General features: G+C 48.6%; 1 protein-coding gene across 4 annotated transcripts in view; it reads right to left on the bottom strand.

Moving 5' to 3' along the window:
* Positions 1-19,181, bottom strand: part of PUF60 (poly(U) binding splicing factor 60) — a 243,117-nt gene that overhangs the window by 35,092 nt on the left and 188,844 nt on the right. For all 4 annotated transcript variants that reach the window (XM_069621851.1, XM_069621850.1, XM_069621849.1 and 1 more), the window contains one exon: positions 13,486-13,676. In XM_069621851.1, coding sequence (XP_069477952.1) covers positions 13,486-13,676 — 191 coding nt within the window. The remainder of the gene's footprint in view (positions 1-13,485; positions 13,677-19,181) is intronic.

The raw sequence follows: 19,181 nt of genomic DNA on the forward strand, positions 1-19,181 counted from the left end.
AAGTGTGAATAGAGCTCCAAGTAGCTGCTTTGCAAATGGTGTCAAGAGGCACATTTGCAATGAAAGCCAGAGTGGCCCCAATGCCTCTTGTAGAGTGGGCCCTGGGCGTGAAAGGCAGAGTTCTTTCAGAAAGTGAGTAACACAGCTGGATACAGTTAATAATCCACTTAGAGATGGCACCTTTAGAGACGCGATCCCCCTCTCTGCCTGTAGCTACGGAGACAAACAGCTGATCTGTTTTCCTTAGCGGTCTGGTCTTGTTTACATAGTAGAGGACCGCCCTACGCACATCTAGTGTGTGTAGTTTCACCTCAGCCGAGCTTTGTGGGTCTTGGAAGAAAGCCGGAAGCTCGATGAACTGGTTCACGTGGAATTTGGAAATAAACTTAGGCGAGAACCTAGGGTGTGTGCGTAAAACCAGTTTATCTTTATGGACAGTAAATAAGGGGTCTTCCACTGACAGAGCCTGAATTTCACTGACTCTTCTTATATATGTAATTGCTACTAAGAAGACCGTTTTGTAAGTCAGGTGTTTGAGACTGCTTTTGTGCATGGGCTCGAATGGGGGGGGGGCATGAGCTTAGATAGCACCACATTAAGGTCTCATCCTGGTGGTGGGTTTGAAATAGGAGGGTGAAGTCTCTTTACTCCTTCCATGAAGGCTTTAACTACTGGTACTTTCCACCACAACACCTTGTTATGGGAAGTGGTGTATGCTGACAGGGCTGCCAGGTGTACCTTCAGTGAGTTAAAAACCAGTCCTGCATCCAGCAGGTGGAGCATGTATGTAACAACAGTGGAAGGAGTGCAATCAACTGGGTTGATTTGTTTATTCTGGCACCAGATAACAAATCTCTTCCATTTGTCAAAGTAGCAGTGCCTCGTGTTAGGTTTCCTAGATTCCTTTAGGATGTCCATACACCTCTGTGGTAAATTGAGAAGTCCGAACTCTATGACCTCAGTAGCCATGCTGCCAGGTTCATTGAGTTAGGTTGAGGATGCACCGTTTGACCTTGGTGCTGGGACAGTGGGTTGTACAAGCTCTGAAGTTTGATGGGTTCGCACACTGCCAATCTGTTCATCTTGTTGACCACCTTCCTGATTAGAGGAGTTGGTGGAAAAGCGTACGCAAACATCTCTGACCAGTTCATCCACAGGGCGTTCCCCTGGGAGTCTGGTTGGGGGAACCTCGATGCAAATCCTGGGCATTGTCTGTTTTCGCTTGTGGCGAATAGGTCTACAGTGGGGAAACCCCACTGAGAGAAGATACCTTCTACGACTTCTCTGTGTAGACACCATTCGTGTTCTTCTGGGAGGGGGTCTCTGCTCAGAGCATCCGCTAGGGAATTGAGATCCCCTGGAACATGTTGCGATGACAGGAAGATGTTCCGTCCGAGTGCCCATATTCAGATTTTCTGGGCAAGCTTGGACAGATTTGGCGACCGAGTCCCTCCTTGCTTGTTCAGGTAGAACATGGCTGTAGTGCTGTCCGTCCGGATTTGCACCGACAGATTTAACAGGTAGGGCTCGAACGCTTGAAGTGCTCTGAATACTGCCAGAAGCTCTAACAGGTTGATGTGATTCTTGGCCACCGAGTACGACCAGAGACCCTGAGCTGTGTGGTGGAGATGGTGAGCTCCCCACCCAGTCAGGCAAGCATCGGTTGTGACTACCGCCTGTATCTCGGGATCATAAAAGGGTTTCCCCTTGAACAGATTCCCTCTTGTCCACCAGTGAAGGCTTTGTACAAGTATTGGCGAAACGACCAATAGATCGTCCCACTGACCACTTGCCCGAGACCACTGTTTTGCCAACCATTCCTGCATGGGACGCAGGCGCGCGTGGGGGACCAGGTAAATACATGACGCCATCATGCCCAGAAAATGCATTGCTTTGCGTACCGTTATCTGGCGACCGGACTGATATTGCGGAATTTGAAGCAATATATTCCGAATCCTTTCCTCGGAAGGAAAGGTCAACCCTATTTGAGTGTCTAGGATAGCTCCTAGGAACTGTTTGGATGTGCTTGGCACCAGACTTGACCTTTTCTCGTTTATTGAGAAGCCCAATTCGAAGAGGAGGTCGATTGTCCTTTGAATGTTTGCTCCGCAAATTACTGGGGTCTCCCCCGTGATGAGCCAGTCGTCCAGGTAAGGGTACATCGGGATTGCCTCCCAGCGTAGGTGTGCTGCCGCCACCACCTTGGTGAATACCCTTGGAGCCAAAGCTATCCCGAAGGGCAGTACCTTGAACTGGTAGTGCCGACTGTCCACCTTGAAGCGCAAGTACTTTCTGTGCGCTGGGAACATGGAAATATGAAAATAGGCATCTTTCATGTCCAATGTTGCCATGTAATCCTCCTTTTTATAGGAGGGGGGATTACCTCTTGGAGAGTAGTCAGGCGAAACTTTTGGGGCTTGACATACTTGTTTGCAGGCCGTAAATCCAATACTGGGCGCATTGTCAGATGTTTTTTGGCACAAGGAAGTAAGTTGAATAAATACCCTTGTTTACCTGGTGTCCCGGGACCAGTTCTATCGCGTCCTTTGCTAGCAGATTGACGATCTCCTCGAGGAGGATCTTCTGGTGGTCCAAAGAATGTATTTTGTGTCGTGGAGGATGGTTTTGGGGACGCTCTAACAGTTCTATGCAGTACCCTGCGGATACTGTGGACAGCACCCATCTGTCTGATGTGATCCCTTCCCAAGCTTGGGTGAAGTTGGAAATGCGTCCCCCTACTGTGGTTGCGTGAGAAGGGACCCTGAACGGAGCGTCACTGTTTTGGTGGAGGCGTGCCGCCTCCTCTACTGGGGCTGCCTCTACCTTTTCAACGTCCTCTTTTATTACCCCTGCCGTAACCCTGGGTAGACTGTTGGTTGTTATTGCTCCACGGTGTACCCTGACCCTGGGACTAGTTAGATCCTCTCTGGGAATTTTGGCCGCGTGGGCGACGGAAATTGCCATTCCCTCTCTGATTAGGGCTTTATTGGTTAGTTGGCCTAGGGATTTGAGTGTTTCATACTCGTCCTTGGCATTTTTCAGCGCGTCCTCGACCGTCTTACCAAACAGATCCGGCTCCACCGGTTTATCTAACAATGATGCTTGGGTTTCAGCCTTGAATCCAGACTGCCGTAACCAAGCGGGTCTCTTGATAACAGTTCCTTCTGCTATCAATCTGCCGGCGTTATCCGCGGCATCAAAGGTTGCTTTTAAAATGCAACCGGACACGGCTCTTCCCTCCGCCGAAACACGTGCCAACTGGGTCTTTAAGGGTTCTGGGGCAGAGTCTATGAGTGCCGCGACTTCTTCCCACTTATGGCAGTTATAGCTGGCCAACAGGGTGGTGGAGTTGGCAATCCTTGCCTGGTAGGCGGAAGTGGAGGCTACTTTCCTGCCCAAACCATACAGTTTCTTGCTCCCCTTGTCGGGAGGAGCTTCGGACGATGAGAAGGGTGTTCCAGCCCTCTTACGGGTGTTTGTAACAACCAGGGAGTCTGGCTTCAGATGCCCCCTTATATAAAGTGGGTCTGATTGGGCTGCCCTGAAAAGTTTCTCAATCTTGGTGTTCACTGCCCTGGTGAGGTTAGGATTTACGAGTGAAGGATCTATTCTTCTCTGAATAGACTTCAGGACAGGGATGGCCTGAACAACAGGCCTCCTTTCTCCCACTAACTCCTCGGCGAAGTCCCGCTCCTCTTGAGCACCCTGGGTGTCAATGTGGAAATGTTCAGCTGCTCGAGACAGAACTTCATTTAGGAGAGGTTGGTTGTCGACAGGGGAGTCGGTAACTGGGGGTTCCTTCTCTACCGGGGAATCTACTCTGCTTAGATCACATGCTGTGCATAGGCCGACATCTAGTGGAAGCTGCCGAGTATTACAGTTTGTTTTTCGAAACTCGAAAAAAGGGCGTCGACACAGGGCGTGCCAGTAATACTATCCCTAATGTGACGTCCACTGTACCCTTGATCCCTCACGCGTCTAGGACCCTCAGATTGTTTTTTTTCCGCCATACTGGTCGAAAGCATTTCGCGGAGTTCCCTGGCCTTAGCCATACTTTTGCTAAATATTGTTAAATTTACCCATTTCTCCACCCCAACGTCGAGTCACCGAACTTCCACACTCAACGCCGGCCCAGAGAAGAATTCGACTGTCGACAGCTGCACGACGGATTTGGGCCTCGGCCCGGGCCTTGGAAAGCCGCTGGCCTCGGCCCTGCAAGTAGGGAGAGTGGGGGGTGGACATACTCTACACTTTTTTGATATATAGGTACATTCTTATATATTGCTACACTTACAAGCCCACTGCCACTAGGTGCGTATGGAGGGTACCCCTTTCCAATTCTGCCCCAAGTGCAACCGCAAGTACCCTTGGGTCGACAGGCACGCCACGTGCAATCTCTGCTTGCCGAGGGACCGCCCCGAGGCGAACATGAAGAGCGTGTAGTAGGTTTAAACCCAAAACACTTAAGGACCGTTCGATCAAGCGTTGGGCCCACCACGGCAGGCGTTAAGAGGCCATGGCAGCGGAGGGCGCCTTCAGCGATGGCAGCGACGCCGTGCTTTCGGACGGTGAGGGCATTATGGCGTCGAAAGACAGCCGAGCGCAAGTCCCTGACCTCGGAAGCTCGTCTGGCAGGGCGGCTATGGGGAAGACCCCCGGCGACACAAGCGCTTCCCACAGCACTTCCACAAAACACATGAAGTCCAACCGGGACTCGACGCGCACGTCGAGTTCTCGGAAAGAGGCACATAAAGAACGGCCCGAATCGGCGTCCTTTGGGCGTTCTCGATCAAGATCGCCGCATGACTCCAGGCAATCATCCACTGTTGCCAAGAGTGCCTCGCTCCCCAAGGTAACGGAAGTTCGATCATCGGAGGACGAAGCTGACTTCCATCCCCAGACCGCACTCCAGGAGTCGGCGCCCGCAGACCGCGTTACGGCAGCCCCCGAGCCCCTACCTCCACGCTCGAAGGATAGGGACACTACCCCCGAACCTCGACGCCAGGCGTCAAAAGGCTCCGAAGGGGCGAAAAAACAGGGAAAACACTCTTCCACTCACAGGAAGGGGGAAAACAGCAAAGGAAGCAGCCTCTGCCTACTTCCACACCTTTAAAACACTCCACTCCTCAAACAGTCAGACAAGTCCAAGTCTTCTGCTATCACAAAGACCCCTGCTCAGACCACCAAGTCTAGTCAGGATAAGTCAGAGAAACTTCCAAAGAGAGTCATCCCAGTTCTAGAGAATGGTCTAGTGATGACAGACAGCGAGTCATGTCAAGGATGTCATCATTGGCATATTTTTATGCAAAAAACCCTGAACACTTTCTCTCTTCTACTCCCGACGGGTCAGCACCCTCAGGCTCTAAGGATCCTATACCTCCAAGTAAAAAGTCCCGGTTTGAAACACCAACACCGTCTTCGGACCCCTTCTATGTACAGCCCTACTCTCAGTATCAAGGAGAGACATCCTTTTGTGAGGATCCAGATTTGGGCATGTTGGAAGAACAAACTGGTACAGGCTACTATGGGGATGATGAGGACCAAGAAGAGGATGAGGACGACGCGGAAACCTACAGAGTAGATGTAGGTCTACTCTGTAGATTCCACAAGCCTCAGAAATATATATATATATATATATATATATATAACCACCTGAAATGGAAGGTAAGTATTAGTATGCAGCACTACAGGTCCACATAGATACAACACTAACTTTAGAAGTCCATCCCTAAGATGTATGGGGCTCTTGTGCCCAAAAGTTCCAAGTTCAACACAGTTTTGAGAGACGGGAAATAATGAGTGTAGGGTTTCTGAGGGCCAATGAAGAGTTTCAAGTGTAGAGGACAAGTTGTTCTAACAAAAGTGCCCCCAACTTTCGGAGTGCTTGTGCGAGCAAGCAATGGCACAGCCAAACCTTTAAAAGGGGAACATAGGGGTTCAGGTAAGGTTTAAGTTACTTACCTGAAACTATTGTTCTCCAGCACGGGTCTGGAATGGATACACATGTGCATGAATATTCCCAGTCAGGCTGGTAATCCTTGGTAAAAGACAACAGTTTCATTTTCACTAAAACACTATTTCTCCTCTAAACCAATCACTGTCCTCCAAGTCATACTGCCCCCATCCAATGACCGTCCTCTCCCCAAGTCCCTCCTCTGGCAGCCATCTTCAGATTTGGTAAGCACATAAATGGCAGTGTTACCAAGAAGAGCCGCAGAGGGGTCGGAGGGAGGGGTTGCATGTGAATCCATGCCAGACCCATGCTGGAGAACAACAGTTACAGGTAAGTAACTTAAATCTTCTCCAGCATGGGACCTGGCATGGATTCACATGCTCATGAATAACGAATACATAGCAGTACAACATTACACAACCACGGGAGGTGGCAAGGCTCAACAGAAGCAATTAATTCTTACCTCCGGAACAATCTCACCTCAAGCAAACAGGTTGCGTAGCACTGCTTGGCCGAGATTTGACTCCTCCCTGAAATCCCTGGTGATACAGTAGAACTTCATGAAGGTGTGCATGGACCTCCACATAGCAGCCTGCAGATGTTCAGCACACCAGACAGGAACGGCGTTGTCGCAGATATCACTCTGATGTAGTCGGCTCTCGGACGGCGGGCAGTTCGCCGACCGATGACAGTGTGTGATGCAGCCAGAGAGCCACCTTGAAATGGAAGCCTTGGACAAGGCCTTCCCATGGTTCACAGGACCAAAGTTCACGAACAGTTGTGAAGTCTTCCGAAAAACTTCGGGGCATGAGCAATGTCCAGTGAGTGCAAGGCCCTTTCTACCGGAGACCAGGGTTTCGTGAGAAAAACCGGTAACATCAAAGGCTCTTTGAGGAGGAATTCCGATGGAACCTTTGGCATGCACGAGGGGTGCGTACGCAGCACCACCTTCGATTCGAGGAAAGTCTGGTATGGTTGCTTGCAGGATAGGGCCTGGATCTCATCTACCCTTCTGGCAGAGGGGATGGCCACAAGGGAAGCAGCTTTCCACAAGAGAAACTTGAGTGGGGCCTTATGCAAAGGCTCGGAGATGGCACCCATAAGCCTCATCAGAACCATGTTGAGTTCCCACATCGGGGCAGGAGTCTTCACAGCGGGAAAGATCTGCAAAGTCCTTTGGTCCCACCAACTCGTCAAGGAGTTTCTCAAAGTGAAGATCTTCCTGGTTACCTGGTGTAGCGGGAGATAGCCGCAGATGACCCTTTATGGAGGCATACACCAGTACGGTCTTGGCCAAGGATAGTAAGTAAGGAAGGATCTGTGGGGCCATGACCCTCAGAGGGGTAATCTTGTGACCGGCGCCACGCAGTGAAACGCTTCCACTTGCGACTGTGCCACTTCAAGGTCGACACCCTGGCCTTGGCAAAGACCGCCCCCTGCAGTCCGCTGGCAACTACCCTCCAAACTCTAGCGCTGAAGGATCACGCCACCTTATCTGGTGAGAAGATCCATAACCACTGGCAGCTTGACTGGAGGCGATGCTGACAGACTGAGATGGTCTGGGTACAAAACCTGCGCCGGCCACGCCGGGGCGTCGAATATCATCTTCCATCGACACCAAGTGTGTCGATGACTCGAACCAGGAGAGGGAACAGAGGTTACGCGTACAGAAACAGCCCTTCCCACGGGAAGGAGATTGCATCCCCCAGGCTCCTCGGCTGGTGGAATCTGCAGGCAAACTTCTGGCATTTGGAGTTTGCCGCTGTCAAAAAACAGATCAATCTGAGTGCCTGCCCCATTTGACGAATAGGCGGTCCACCTGATCCTGACGAAGCTCCCACTCAAGGCCTGCTGAGGGAGTCTGAAATTGTGTTCTTGACTCCCGCCAGGTGGATACGGATGAGGGACATCTCCTGTCCAACGGTCCAGCGCCACAAGTCCTGCACTTCCAAGGAGAGTGCTGGGGATAGAGTGCCCCCCGGTTTCCTGAAGTAAAACATGGTGGTGGTGCTGTCCGTGAAGATACTCACCACTTTGCCTCCCAGAGACAGGAGGAACGACTTGAGGAGCCAGAACACTGTCCGTAGTCCCAGAATGTTGATATGAAGATCATTCTCCTCTGGCAGCAACAGGCATCTGGAGGGCAGACGTCCAGTGTGCACTCCTCATCCCTCTAGGGCAGAGTCTGTTGTGACCGTCTCCTGGTATTGCAGGCTCTGAAATCCTGTGCCTTGGCGATGTTGGAGCGAACGCCCCACCATACTATCACCCAACGGTGCTCATCGTTGAGATATCTTGTCCGTGAAGCTTCCGGACACCTGGATCCAGCGGGTGTCCAGGAATTACTGAAGGGTCGCATTTGCAAACTGCAGAGCTGGATGAGGTAGATGCAGGACAACATCATGCCCAGTAACAACCTGATGGCTTGCACCATGGCTGTCTTCATCGCTGACAGCCGCTGCACCTTCCCCAGAACAGCTGCTATCCTATCCTCCGAGGGTGACGCCAGGCAAGACACTGTATGAGAGGCACAGTAGGTTGGGGATTGCGCCCAATTCGAATTCGTCTCGGGGTTAGTTGGTCCCACTAACCCAAGGGAAGAAGTCTTCCCTTCCGGAGCTTCACTGTCGATTCGAAAAAGGAGGTCAGCGCAGCAGCAGAGCTTCACCGGTACTTCGAGGTCGAGGAGGTTGCAGCAGGCTTCTCTTCACGATTTCTGCTTCTGATGTTTCTTACAGTCGTCGACTCTGCCTCTAGTCCCAAAACCCTCGCCTTTTAAGCAAGGTTCCCATTCATTCACAGCCTAAGCTGTCCATCACACAGTAGGGTGGCTGTCCTTCCAGGACAGTCACCAAGCCAGCCAATCGGGACTGGTTTCGTTCAGGCATTCCTAGAGAGAAAGGACAGGGGGAGTTTCTGGACCCTCCCTCACTTCCTGTCCTTCCACACACTGGACCAGGGGCCGACCAAAGGCAAAACACACAAAAGGCTCAAACATGTCTCAACGCACAGAGTAAAAGCCAAGACAGACCTCACAAACAGAAAATGGTGAAAAAAAGACGAGGGCCATTTTGATAAAATGGACACCCAGGGGTGCTGTACTGCAGCTGAGGGTTCAGCCTGCGGTAAAAAAGCACATTGGTAGCAAAAATTAAACCACTGCCACTGGCCATTTAAAGCAGCGAGGGTAACATTTTTACATGAGAAGGTAGGATATGGGGTTACGAAGTAACCCCCTCACCCCCCAGCACTCCACATCAGATGGTGTGTGCCGTTCCTACAAAGAAAAAAGGTAAGTAACATTAACTTCACCTTAGAATTCTTGGGAACAGTAATTCACCCAAGAAAAGGCATTTAAACCATAAGATTTCTCAATGATCCTGCACTGAATGTGGTGTGTCACCATACACAAAGCAGATGCCAATTAAGTTTGTCAAACAAAATCCAAATCAGGGAAAAACACTTGAGTGAGAAAAAGGTCCCACTTACAAGTTAATATTAAAAAGTTCCAAGTCCAGCAAAAGTGCTGGGGGTCTCTAAGGTGGGAGGAAATTAGCACAGAAATGAAAATTCTCCCCAACACTCAAATAACCCACTCACTCTCAGTAATTGGCTTGCCATTGGACTCAGGACTAGATTTTCAGAGTGTTTCCCCATTAGGACACCACACCCACTAGAACCATACTAATAAGGTGCCACTAACAGCTCGAGCCCACACAGCTGTGCAAAGGAATTCACAGGGTACTTTCAAGGCTACTTTCTTTGTCTGAAACGCACTAAAATTTGAACTTTATATAGATGATAAAAGCATCCAGACGTTCACAAACAGAGCCCATCTATAGATGGGGCGGATGCCAATTTCATAGGTTTGATGCTTTGGCAAGCCAATGTATTTCAAATAGTTGACTGAAGTTCTACCACTTCAAGACCCACCAAGAAGTACAAGGTCCTCAATACCGGAGAATTGAAAAAGGGCACCAAATAATTAGACTGAACATGAGTAGGAAGTCAGCCAACATTCCTTCCTTACTTTCTTAGGCAATTGTATGCATAAGCAGTCTTGTGGCAGCTTGGTGTCTTCATTAGCTGGTGTGCTACCCTCTGTCTCACCCCTCCTTTGTGCACACCCACCCTTTCCCCCAAGTGCATCAGTATCTCAGACTGGTAAGTGTCCCCCCCCCCCCATCCACTGCAGCCAAACACGTTGCTATCTATCTTTCCTATCCTCTCCAACAACTGCTTCACTATCTCCTATCACTAAATCTGGCCGGAAGAAACTTAAGGATATACTGTACTCCAACACAGGCATTCCTATTGTAGACACCTATGTCACGGCTTCCGCCAGAGAGACTCTGACATCCTCATCTTCATTAACGCACCTGACCGATGGACTTGCTACATGGTCAGCTTTCTCTCTCCCATCGCCTCTTGTCCATTTAATAGTGGCACTCACTGGGAGGTTCTCCTTGACCCCTTTGCCATTTTCAGTCATCATGAATGTTTATCTCAATGGAACCATCATGGATCAGGGTCCTCAACCCAACCTTCCCCTCTTCGACAGGCTCCTCGCTCGCCTCGCCTCTAACCTCACCCCACCCTCTGGCCAGCCTCCCTTGCCTTCTGTGCCCCCCTACTCCTCTGTACAGCCGCCTCTGCCTTGCCATACTGTCACCGCTCCCTTTTCAGCCTTGGCTCCTTTGCCATCGTCCACCATCCCCTTGGCCCTCTTGCCACCCTAAGGGGGATTGGGGGTAGACTGTCCCCTGTGCCCCCCACCCCAAGAAGACCTTCAAAGATGGCAAGCTGCTCCAGATTGCCACTCTCAACACTCGCTCTGCCGTCACACACTCGTCTGACATCTGCAACCTCCTCGAACTCCTGGATCTTGATGTGCTCACCATCACAGAGACATGGCTCAAGGATAGTTCCGTCACAGCTTTGACACACTCCTCCCTGAAGGCTACAAAATTCTCTCTGCGCCCAACCCATAAGGAGACAGGTGGGGGAGTGGTGCTTATCTTCCCAGAATGGATACCTGTGTCCATCATCCCTACTCAGGCCTACTCCTCCTTTAAGTTCATAGTTTGCAGACTCTCACTCGCCCCTAAATCTTCTCTCCTTAAAGCCACCTTCTATAAACTACCAGGTCAGTCCACTCTCTTCCTCTCTGAATGTGCTGACTTGGCCACCACCCTACTCTCCTCCTCCCAACTCCTCCTGATGGGTGATGTGGGTGACATCCACCTGGACTGACTCCTCAGGCCCTTTCTGCAACCTTCCGCCCTCTCCACTTACCCTCTCCTCTCTCACCCTTCACACCCAACGGTCACCAAACAAGTTCAATCTATGAAGGCTTCATCCAAACAGGTGGATCCCTGGCCCTCAAAACCCATTAAAGACAATGTTGACTCCCTTGCCCAGCTTTAGCTGATCTCTGCAATCTCTCCTTCTCCACTGGAATTTTACCAACTTCCCGTAAGGACTCCCTTGTGCACCCTCTGCTCAAGAAATTCTGCCGATCCGTGCATTCCGGCAACTACCACCCCATCTCCATCACTCCTTTCCTGGGCAAACTCCTGGAGCAGTTGGCTCTCTCTCAGCTGACCCCCCACACTGACTATTGGTTGCTTTCATGACATCCAGAAGCACGGGAACTGCTCTTCTGAACACGCGTGAAGACCTGCTCTCAAATCTTGACACACTCCCCCTCTTGTCCTCATTCTCCTTTACCTCTCCTCTGCCTTTGATGCGGTTAACCACAACATCCTGATCGCACGTCTGTGACATCCTGGGAATCAGAGGTCAGTGTCTGGCATGGTTAACCCCCCTTTCTCTGCGACCACCCATCCCAGGTGGAACTCCTTCCTCTCCAATATAGCTCTCTCAACCTGTGGCGTTCCCCAGGGATCTAATCGATCCCCCTAGTTCTTCAACGTCTACACGGTACCCTGGCATGTGTGATTGCCACTTTCACCTCTAACTTCCAGTGTTACGCGGATGAGACAACTATCTTTCAGGCTACCCTCAGTCGTCTCCTCGCTGCTATCTGTCTGTCCGCTATTCAGCCATGGTGTGCTGCAAACGACCTCTGCTTTAACGACTGTAAAACAGAGTTCGCATTGGCCCCCGCTTTACCACGTTCACTTTGGCGGGCCTCCCTTGGCCCTGTGCCTGCACCCACCTGAGAGGCAAGAAACCTCTGGGTCATTTTTTACTCAACTCTCCTCCTCCTTTCACATTTCGGACATCTCTACAACTATCATTTGCACCTCCACAGAGGTACTTATCTTTTCTCACTTTCCCCCAGTGGCTCACTGTATCCAGAGCCCTGGTTCTCTCCAGGCTGGACTATTTCAACAGCCTCTTCCTCAACCTACCTTCTGCCCTGGGCCCTCTGCAACTCACCCAGAACAGAACCGCAAGACATCCTTGGCCTCAAGCCCAGCGTCCACATCTCTCTGGTGCTGAAATCCCTTCACTGGCTCCCTGTGGCTGCAAGGATCAAGTTTAAGACCCTCTGCATTGTTCACAAGGCTTTCTGGGGCCTGGGAACTACTCATCTGCAGCGCTGCCTTCCTAAATACTGTCCGTCATGAGCCTTTCGCTCATCTACCTCCAGCTATCTGTGAGTGAGGCAGTTCTGCAAGCAGAGATTTGGAGGGAGATCCTTATCCTCAGCAGGTGCCTCCCTCTGGAATAGCCTCTCTGCCGCCCTCCGTCTTGAGTCTGACCTTAAATTGCGGAAACTCCTCAAGACCTTCCTCTTATCCTCCTCTCTCCCTCTACCCTGCTAATCTAGTCCTTTGCCCTTTCCTACTCTCCCGCTTACAGCTTGCTGACTGGCCACCTGGTGCACCTCAGTCTCACAGATCCCTGGCTACCCCAGCAGTCTTCTTTCGCACGTGCCTCAGGGCCCTACACCCCACCCACACTCACTGCACTTGAGAAATAACCCTAGTGAGTGGCTCTGTCTGCACTTACCCCAGTCTCCCCCCTCCCTGTGACCATCTGTGCACTTGCACTATCCGTACCTGAAGATCGTCTGGTCTCCCTGGTCTTCACCCCTCAATTGCACTGGGGTAAAACCTGCAGAATCGCAGTCAGGCCCATTTGCTGCATCTCAACTGTTAAATGTATTTTACGCACGTACTCTTCCTGTGCAGACTATTGCCTCATAATTTCAAGGGCTCTGAGCGACTGTTTTCTCCCCTTGTTTCCCACCCTCCTTGAACACTTTGAAACCCTGCTTGTGCATAGTCGGTTTATAAATAAATACCACACCAGAGATTCTTGGACATGCCCCTATGCCAACTTAAATGTAAAACATACCTTTCTTGGGCCTTAATTGATAGTTTGAAATTCAATATTTCATAATAGTAAATAACCTCCCTTTCAACACCATAAAGATTTTTGAGTATGTGACAGTACACTGTATCAGTGCCTATGCTTCAAAGGTATGTGAACTCTATACTATGCACTTCCACTACCCATTATCAATGCATAACTTTGACATTAAAACAGAGGTATCTTACCTGGGCCGTGATTTTGGCAGTTGCAGCTGCAGCAGCCACTGCGGCCGCTGGGGGTAATCCTCCTGGTGTGGTTGGAGCTAGGAGTGGCATGGGAGGAGTGACAGCCTTGCCAACACGAAGATACTGACCCCCTAAGTCAAAGAGGTTCATTGACGAAACTGCATCCTGTGAAGACTGGCCTTTTTCATATTCTAAAAACAGAGGCACTGGGAATTAGGCTTTGTTATACAATTTCTCAGGCTCAGTTCAACCAATGTACTTTTTTTTTCATTTTTATATTCTTTCATGATTTTAATTCTCTTATTAGTTTACATGTATTAAAAGGTAATTAAAGCCCCACAAAGAAAAATAGCTACATCCATCCAGCTCCACCATGATTCCCATAAACCAGATTCCGAATTATTACAACAGAAGCGTGGAATGTACTGTTATAGGCCACATTTACATTGCTGCATGATCTTCTAAGCTTACCACAGTTTTAAAATTTCATTTCAAACTTGTGAAGTGAGTGGGGGAGGGGGAGATTAAAACAAATCTGGCACACCGCCACTATCTTCAAATCTCCAAGTAACACTTCCACAAACTGTGAAGATTTTAGCTATCCAATCTCATTGTCTGCATTTATGAATTCTGAATCCTGAAAAAACGGGTTCCATGAGATTTGCTCAAGATAATTTGTTGTAGGCCCTTTACACGTATGTTTCTTTTACATATTACACTGCAAGAAAAGCAGGGGGAGACGACACTCAACACCCCCCACCTAAATAAAAACATATACCTAAACCCCACCAACCAACCCCCGCTACCTTCGCTACCCCCATCTACTTTTGTGGCAAAATATATATATTTTTTTAAAAACACAAATGGGCTAGTTCCAAAAAAATGAATTCTCACTAAATTGCCATCTACATTTTCAGAGCCGCTCCCAAAGTACATAAAATAGAAATGCAAGAATGCTGCCTAGAACACTCCTTGCCCAGACTTGCATACAACATACTTAATTTTATTCATCCAACATAACAAATTCCATTCCATTTAAACATTACCACTTTCCAGAGGCTTCTATGTCTAACACATGTTCTCTTCAAAGTTAAGACTAAAAGAACTGCTCATCACATTATAAACTGTAGGTTCTCAGTCGCTCAAAAAGCAAATGCAGCATCTCCAGCATGGTTAAATTATTCTGGAACACATTTGCCATAATTTACCATTGGTTGGATTCCAAGCGCTGCGAATTCAAGGCCCTCGGGGACCGCAGTCCAGGTCAGTGGAGAGAGTAATGTAGTAAAACGTTGCTGGGTGCACTCAGTATATGTGCAGCCAGTGTTTGCATGAACAAAATGCAAACACTTAAAATACAGTCTATAAACGTAGACCTCAGATTCCTGAATCTCTTCAACTGATGTAGCCCTTGCTCCAACACTCAACCATGCCTGCTGCACCCATTGTACAGAACGTCCTAAGCTTAGTTCTAGCACGGATCGTCTCCTTTTCCAAACTGGTTAAGCCAGAATTCCTATTTCAGGGATTCTAGGACTAGTTTTAGGGGCCCCACAAATGTTTTCTTCCCCTCATTTCCCTGACCAATTCATCCACAGGGTGTTCTCCCCTTGGATCCTGTGTTGTGCTACATGGAGATGAAGTCTGGCCATTGCGTGCTCTCTGTGTTGCATAGAGGTAGATATGTGGATGACCCCATTCGGTGAAGACGTTGTGTAAAATGTCGGCGTGCAACTGCCATTCGTGTTCTACGGAAAGTTGTACGTTTCTGTGGAGGACATCGGCTAGAAGATTGTGTTGCCCTGGAACATGTTGGGACAGCATGAGCATGTGTCTCAGCACCCAGTTCCATATGTTCTGGGCTAGTTTTGACAGACCTGGAGAGTGTGTCCCGCCCTTTTTGTTTATATAAGACATGGCACTAGTGCTGTATGTTGGGACTAGAACAGACTTCCCTTGTAACTGGTCTCAAAAGCCTTTTAGAGCTTTGAACACTGCTAGAAGCTCTAAATGGTTGTTGGGTGTGTTTGCTAGTGTCCGAGTCTACACGCCGTACGCTGCATGATGAAGATCATGTGCTTCCCCCACCCTGAGAGGTAAGCGTCTGTGGTAAGAGTGGTCTGTATTGCTGGTGTGGTGCATGATTTCCCCGTGATAAGGTTTTCCCTTGACCACCGTTAGGAAAGATTCCTCCTTACTACACCTTTCAGTGCACGCTGACTTTTGCTAATCTATTATCGGAAAACTGACATGTCCTTCAGGCTGTCAGTACTGAGAAACATTGTTTCCCTTAGTCCTGTTACTTTGTTACTACTTTTAGTAACTTATCACTTGTGGTAACTTGTTATCATTGTACAATGCATCTTACAATGCAGTACAATGGGGTACACTTTTCGTTTTGCCACAGACCAACACTCAGAGGATTTTTGGTTACTCTAGGTGTGCTAAATGGACAAGCTGGTGGCAGCAGTGACTTTTTACCATTTTCTGGTGCATTTTGTTTTTGCCTTACCACTTTTAGCTACTAACTGTGGCTAGTGGTCAAACATGGCCATGCCACAAGGTTTTTCGCTCATCCTTTGGCCACCTTCCTGGACTGAGAGGCCTGGAAAATCCTTATATGGACTTCCAGTGCCCGGGAGACTTTTGGCGGGCTATGTGTTTTTGCTGCCAGGAAGTGGGCTGGGACTGTCTGGTCCCAAACCACAAACTGGTGCATTTGTGTGTTCCGTCATTGGCCAGTGGGAGTTTCCTCTCTTAACTGGCTTTTGGGATAAGAAGAGGACCCATGCACCCACTGTAGAGAGATCCTGGAATTAACAGAAGGAGCCAAGTATCCTGTACAGCTGCAAGACACGCGAGTAGACCGAACACCCGTTGGAAGAAGACCTGGTGACAAAATTCTGCTGTAGTCCTGGGTGAGCCCTGTCTTGGAGGTGATCTTCAGCAGTCCTGCAAAGGAGCTGCAACCCTTGGTTTGGAGGGATTATACATTCTCTAAGTCAGCTCAGAGTCCTACGAAGAGCCTTCGGAAATGCCCCTAGACCGCCCAGTGGCTGACCACCTCGGAGTTTGGGCTACTGTGCTGCAGACATCGCCGTTCCAAGTCGAGAGCTGGAACTTGGGGGAGGGATCTTCAGCGTGTGCAACAAGGCTTACCACTGAAATTTCGTGGTCCTAGCATCAATGCGAAGCGGGATATGAGAAAGTCTGACCGCGGCAAGTGAATTCCTTTGCGTCGCCGTGCATCTGTGGCCATCGTCCAAAACTGCTTACCTGCGCCCAGTCCTTTCGTGAAAGGGGCCCTGCATAGAGTTCTGCTGCCTTCTTCAACTGGAAGACCTTAAACCAGCATTGGACACCTACCGGAGAACTGATCAAACCTGAAGCCCCTGGGGAACAAGGGATGAGGCCGACGGCAGGAAAAGTAACCTTGGCCCCTCTTCAGCAGAGCTGCCAAGTTCCATGAAGAATCGGAGTACAGGGGGGGGGGGGAGAGATACTTACCTGAACCCCCAACTCCGCCTAAAAAGTTTTGCTAACTTTTCTAATAGTTTTGGAGTGCTTATGTAAACCGGCAATGGCAAAGCCAAAGTTGGGGACATGTTTGCTAGTTATGCTATCTTAGGTTGTTATTTGGCATTTATATAGTGCTCTATATTATCATTGGTATGACCTCAAAGCGCTGGTATGTTGAACGCCCTTGGGGACTGTAGTCCAGGTCAGTTGAGAGAATAAGGTATTGTACGGTGCTCGGGTGCAAACGTGTGCAGCTGATTTAATTGCCTGATGGTAGCTGCATCCTAGCATTAGGTGTGGTGGTATTGATGTCAGTTGAAAGTGCGCAGTCTGGCGGGTGGACACCAAGACTGGGTTCTGGCTGCGTTGGGCCTGCAGGACACATGTGGTTTGTCATGGGATATAGCTGCATTTTATAGAATCAGGAGGTGTTAATGTTCGAGCAGCTAGGTCGAATTGATTTAGGGGTTATAGCTACACTCTGAGTGATGGTGTAGAGAAGAGAGTAAGCATAGTGATATGGGAGGTGAGTGTGGGTTGAGTTATGATCTAAAATATGCAACTTACAGAATTATCAAACTACTTCAGAGGGCATTTTCTAGTTGGGATTCGAGCAAGTGAGCGCGATTCTAAGTGTGCATCGCATGCGCCCGAATCATAGTGCTATCAGACGGTTACTTAGATTAACTTGTCCCGTAAGACTTCGAACTGTTCATTGGACCCCAGAGAGACTAACTTCATTTTTACCAGCTTCACAAAACTGTGTGAAACTTTGCTGAAACTTTGGGCACAAGGCCCCATACACATTTTATGGGATGGACTAAGTTACGATTGAATCTAGGTGGACCTGTAGTGCCAATACTAATCCGTACCTTCCGTTTCAGGTGTTTGAGATGCATTTTGCTCCTACTCTAATAATTGTGTTTATGTATCATATGTTTTTGTATTGTGTGATATTACTGGTTAGTAATTTTTCGCCATGTTATTTGGCCAGAAGTAAAGATGTATTTTTATACTGGTTAGTCTATGTGTGCTCCTTGACTTTCACTGTGTGCACATTGTGGACACCTTAACAAGCCCACATCTTGAGACTTAGCCTAGACACTCACCTTGCTACCGTGAACTGGTTTGCCTACAGCTCCCAGAGTTGTCCCCATCACAATATAAATTGGCCTTCTATACATCTGTCCACCAGGACAGAGTATAGAAAATCAGTCCTAACAACGCTTTATACATTCAAAAAGAAATTTTTAAAATGCTTTTGTAGAGGATGGATTTAAGAGGGAGGGTGCAATTCATTCGACTGATTGCGTAAGGAGGGAAGCCTGTACTCCATTGCATCTTCAATATAAATCATTGACCACATTAACAGCAATGTATACGTAAAAATGGTTTCTGTACAAGAATTTGTTAGAGGTTCTGCATCTACTGGTGGATCCACAGAGTATACGTCTGTATCTGCCAAGTCTCCCTTATAGTCTTCAAAGGAATTCATCCTTACTCTGGTCTTCATGTAATTTGAGCCGATAAAATCGATCTTTGGTTTATTCTATGGGAGCTGGCTGTTAAGACAATGCAGGCTGTGTTAGACAAAGTTTGTATGCAGTACCCTTTGGGACCGCTACACACAACTAGGACTACAGGTGTAAGCAAAACCAACCTTTGGTATACGTCTGTACTACACAGTTTTTGGCAGCGGAGCTGAGCAGCCATGCTCATCTCAAGAGGAGCATGTAAGCTGTAATGATGTTACACAGAGGTCTACAACCACAAGTGTTCTAACGTTTACACTCTAGGTTTCTTGGTAAAACACTTATTAATTTATTTCACAGTCAGTTATTAAACACTAGGAGGCAATTAATTATTATACACAAATATACTTCAGTACTAAACTTTAAGGTTCTGAGGTATTTAAACTACTTTAAAGGCGGAGCAAAATGGCAGAGTACTTTGAAGTAGGAGCAAAAAGGTTAATAAAACGAAGGTTACAACTATTCTTAGACAGTGCAAATTAGTTTGAGTTCACCAGGAGTCAATTCAATGCAATAGGTAGGCCAAAGTCAATGGGTCTTGCGTAGGATAAATCAGTTCTGGTAGTTAAACGGAAAAGTCTTTGCCACAGTTCTCAGAATTAGTTCATAATAGAGAAAAACGTATGTTGGGTCACACGCTGATTA

Source organism: Ambystoma mexicanum, chromosome 5q (genome assembly GCF_040938575.1).
Source record: "Ambystoma mexicanum isolate Mex_15411 chromosome 5q, UKY_AmexF1_1, whole genome shotgun sequence".
Classification (NCBI taxonomy): domain Eukaryota; kingdom Metazoa; phylum Chordata; class Amphibia; order Caudata; family Ambystomatidae; genus Ambystoma; species Ambystoma mexicanum.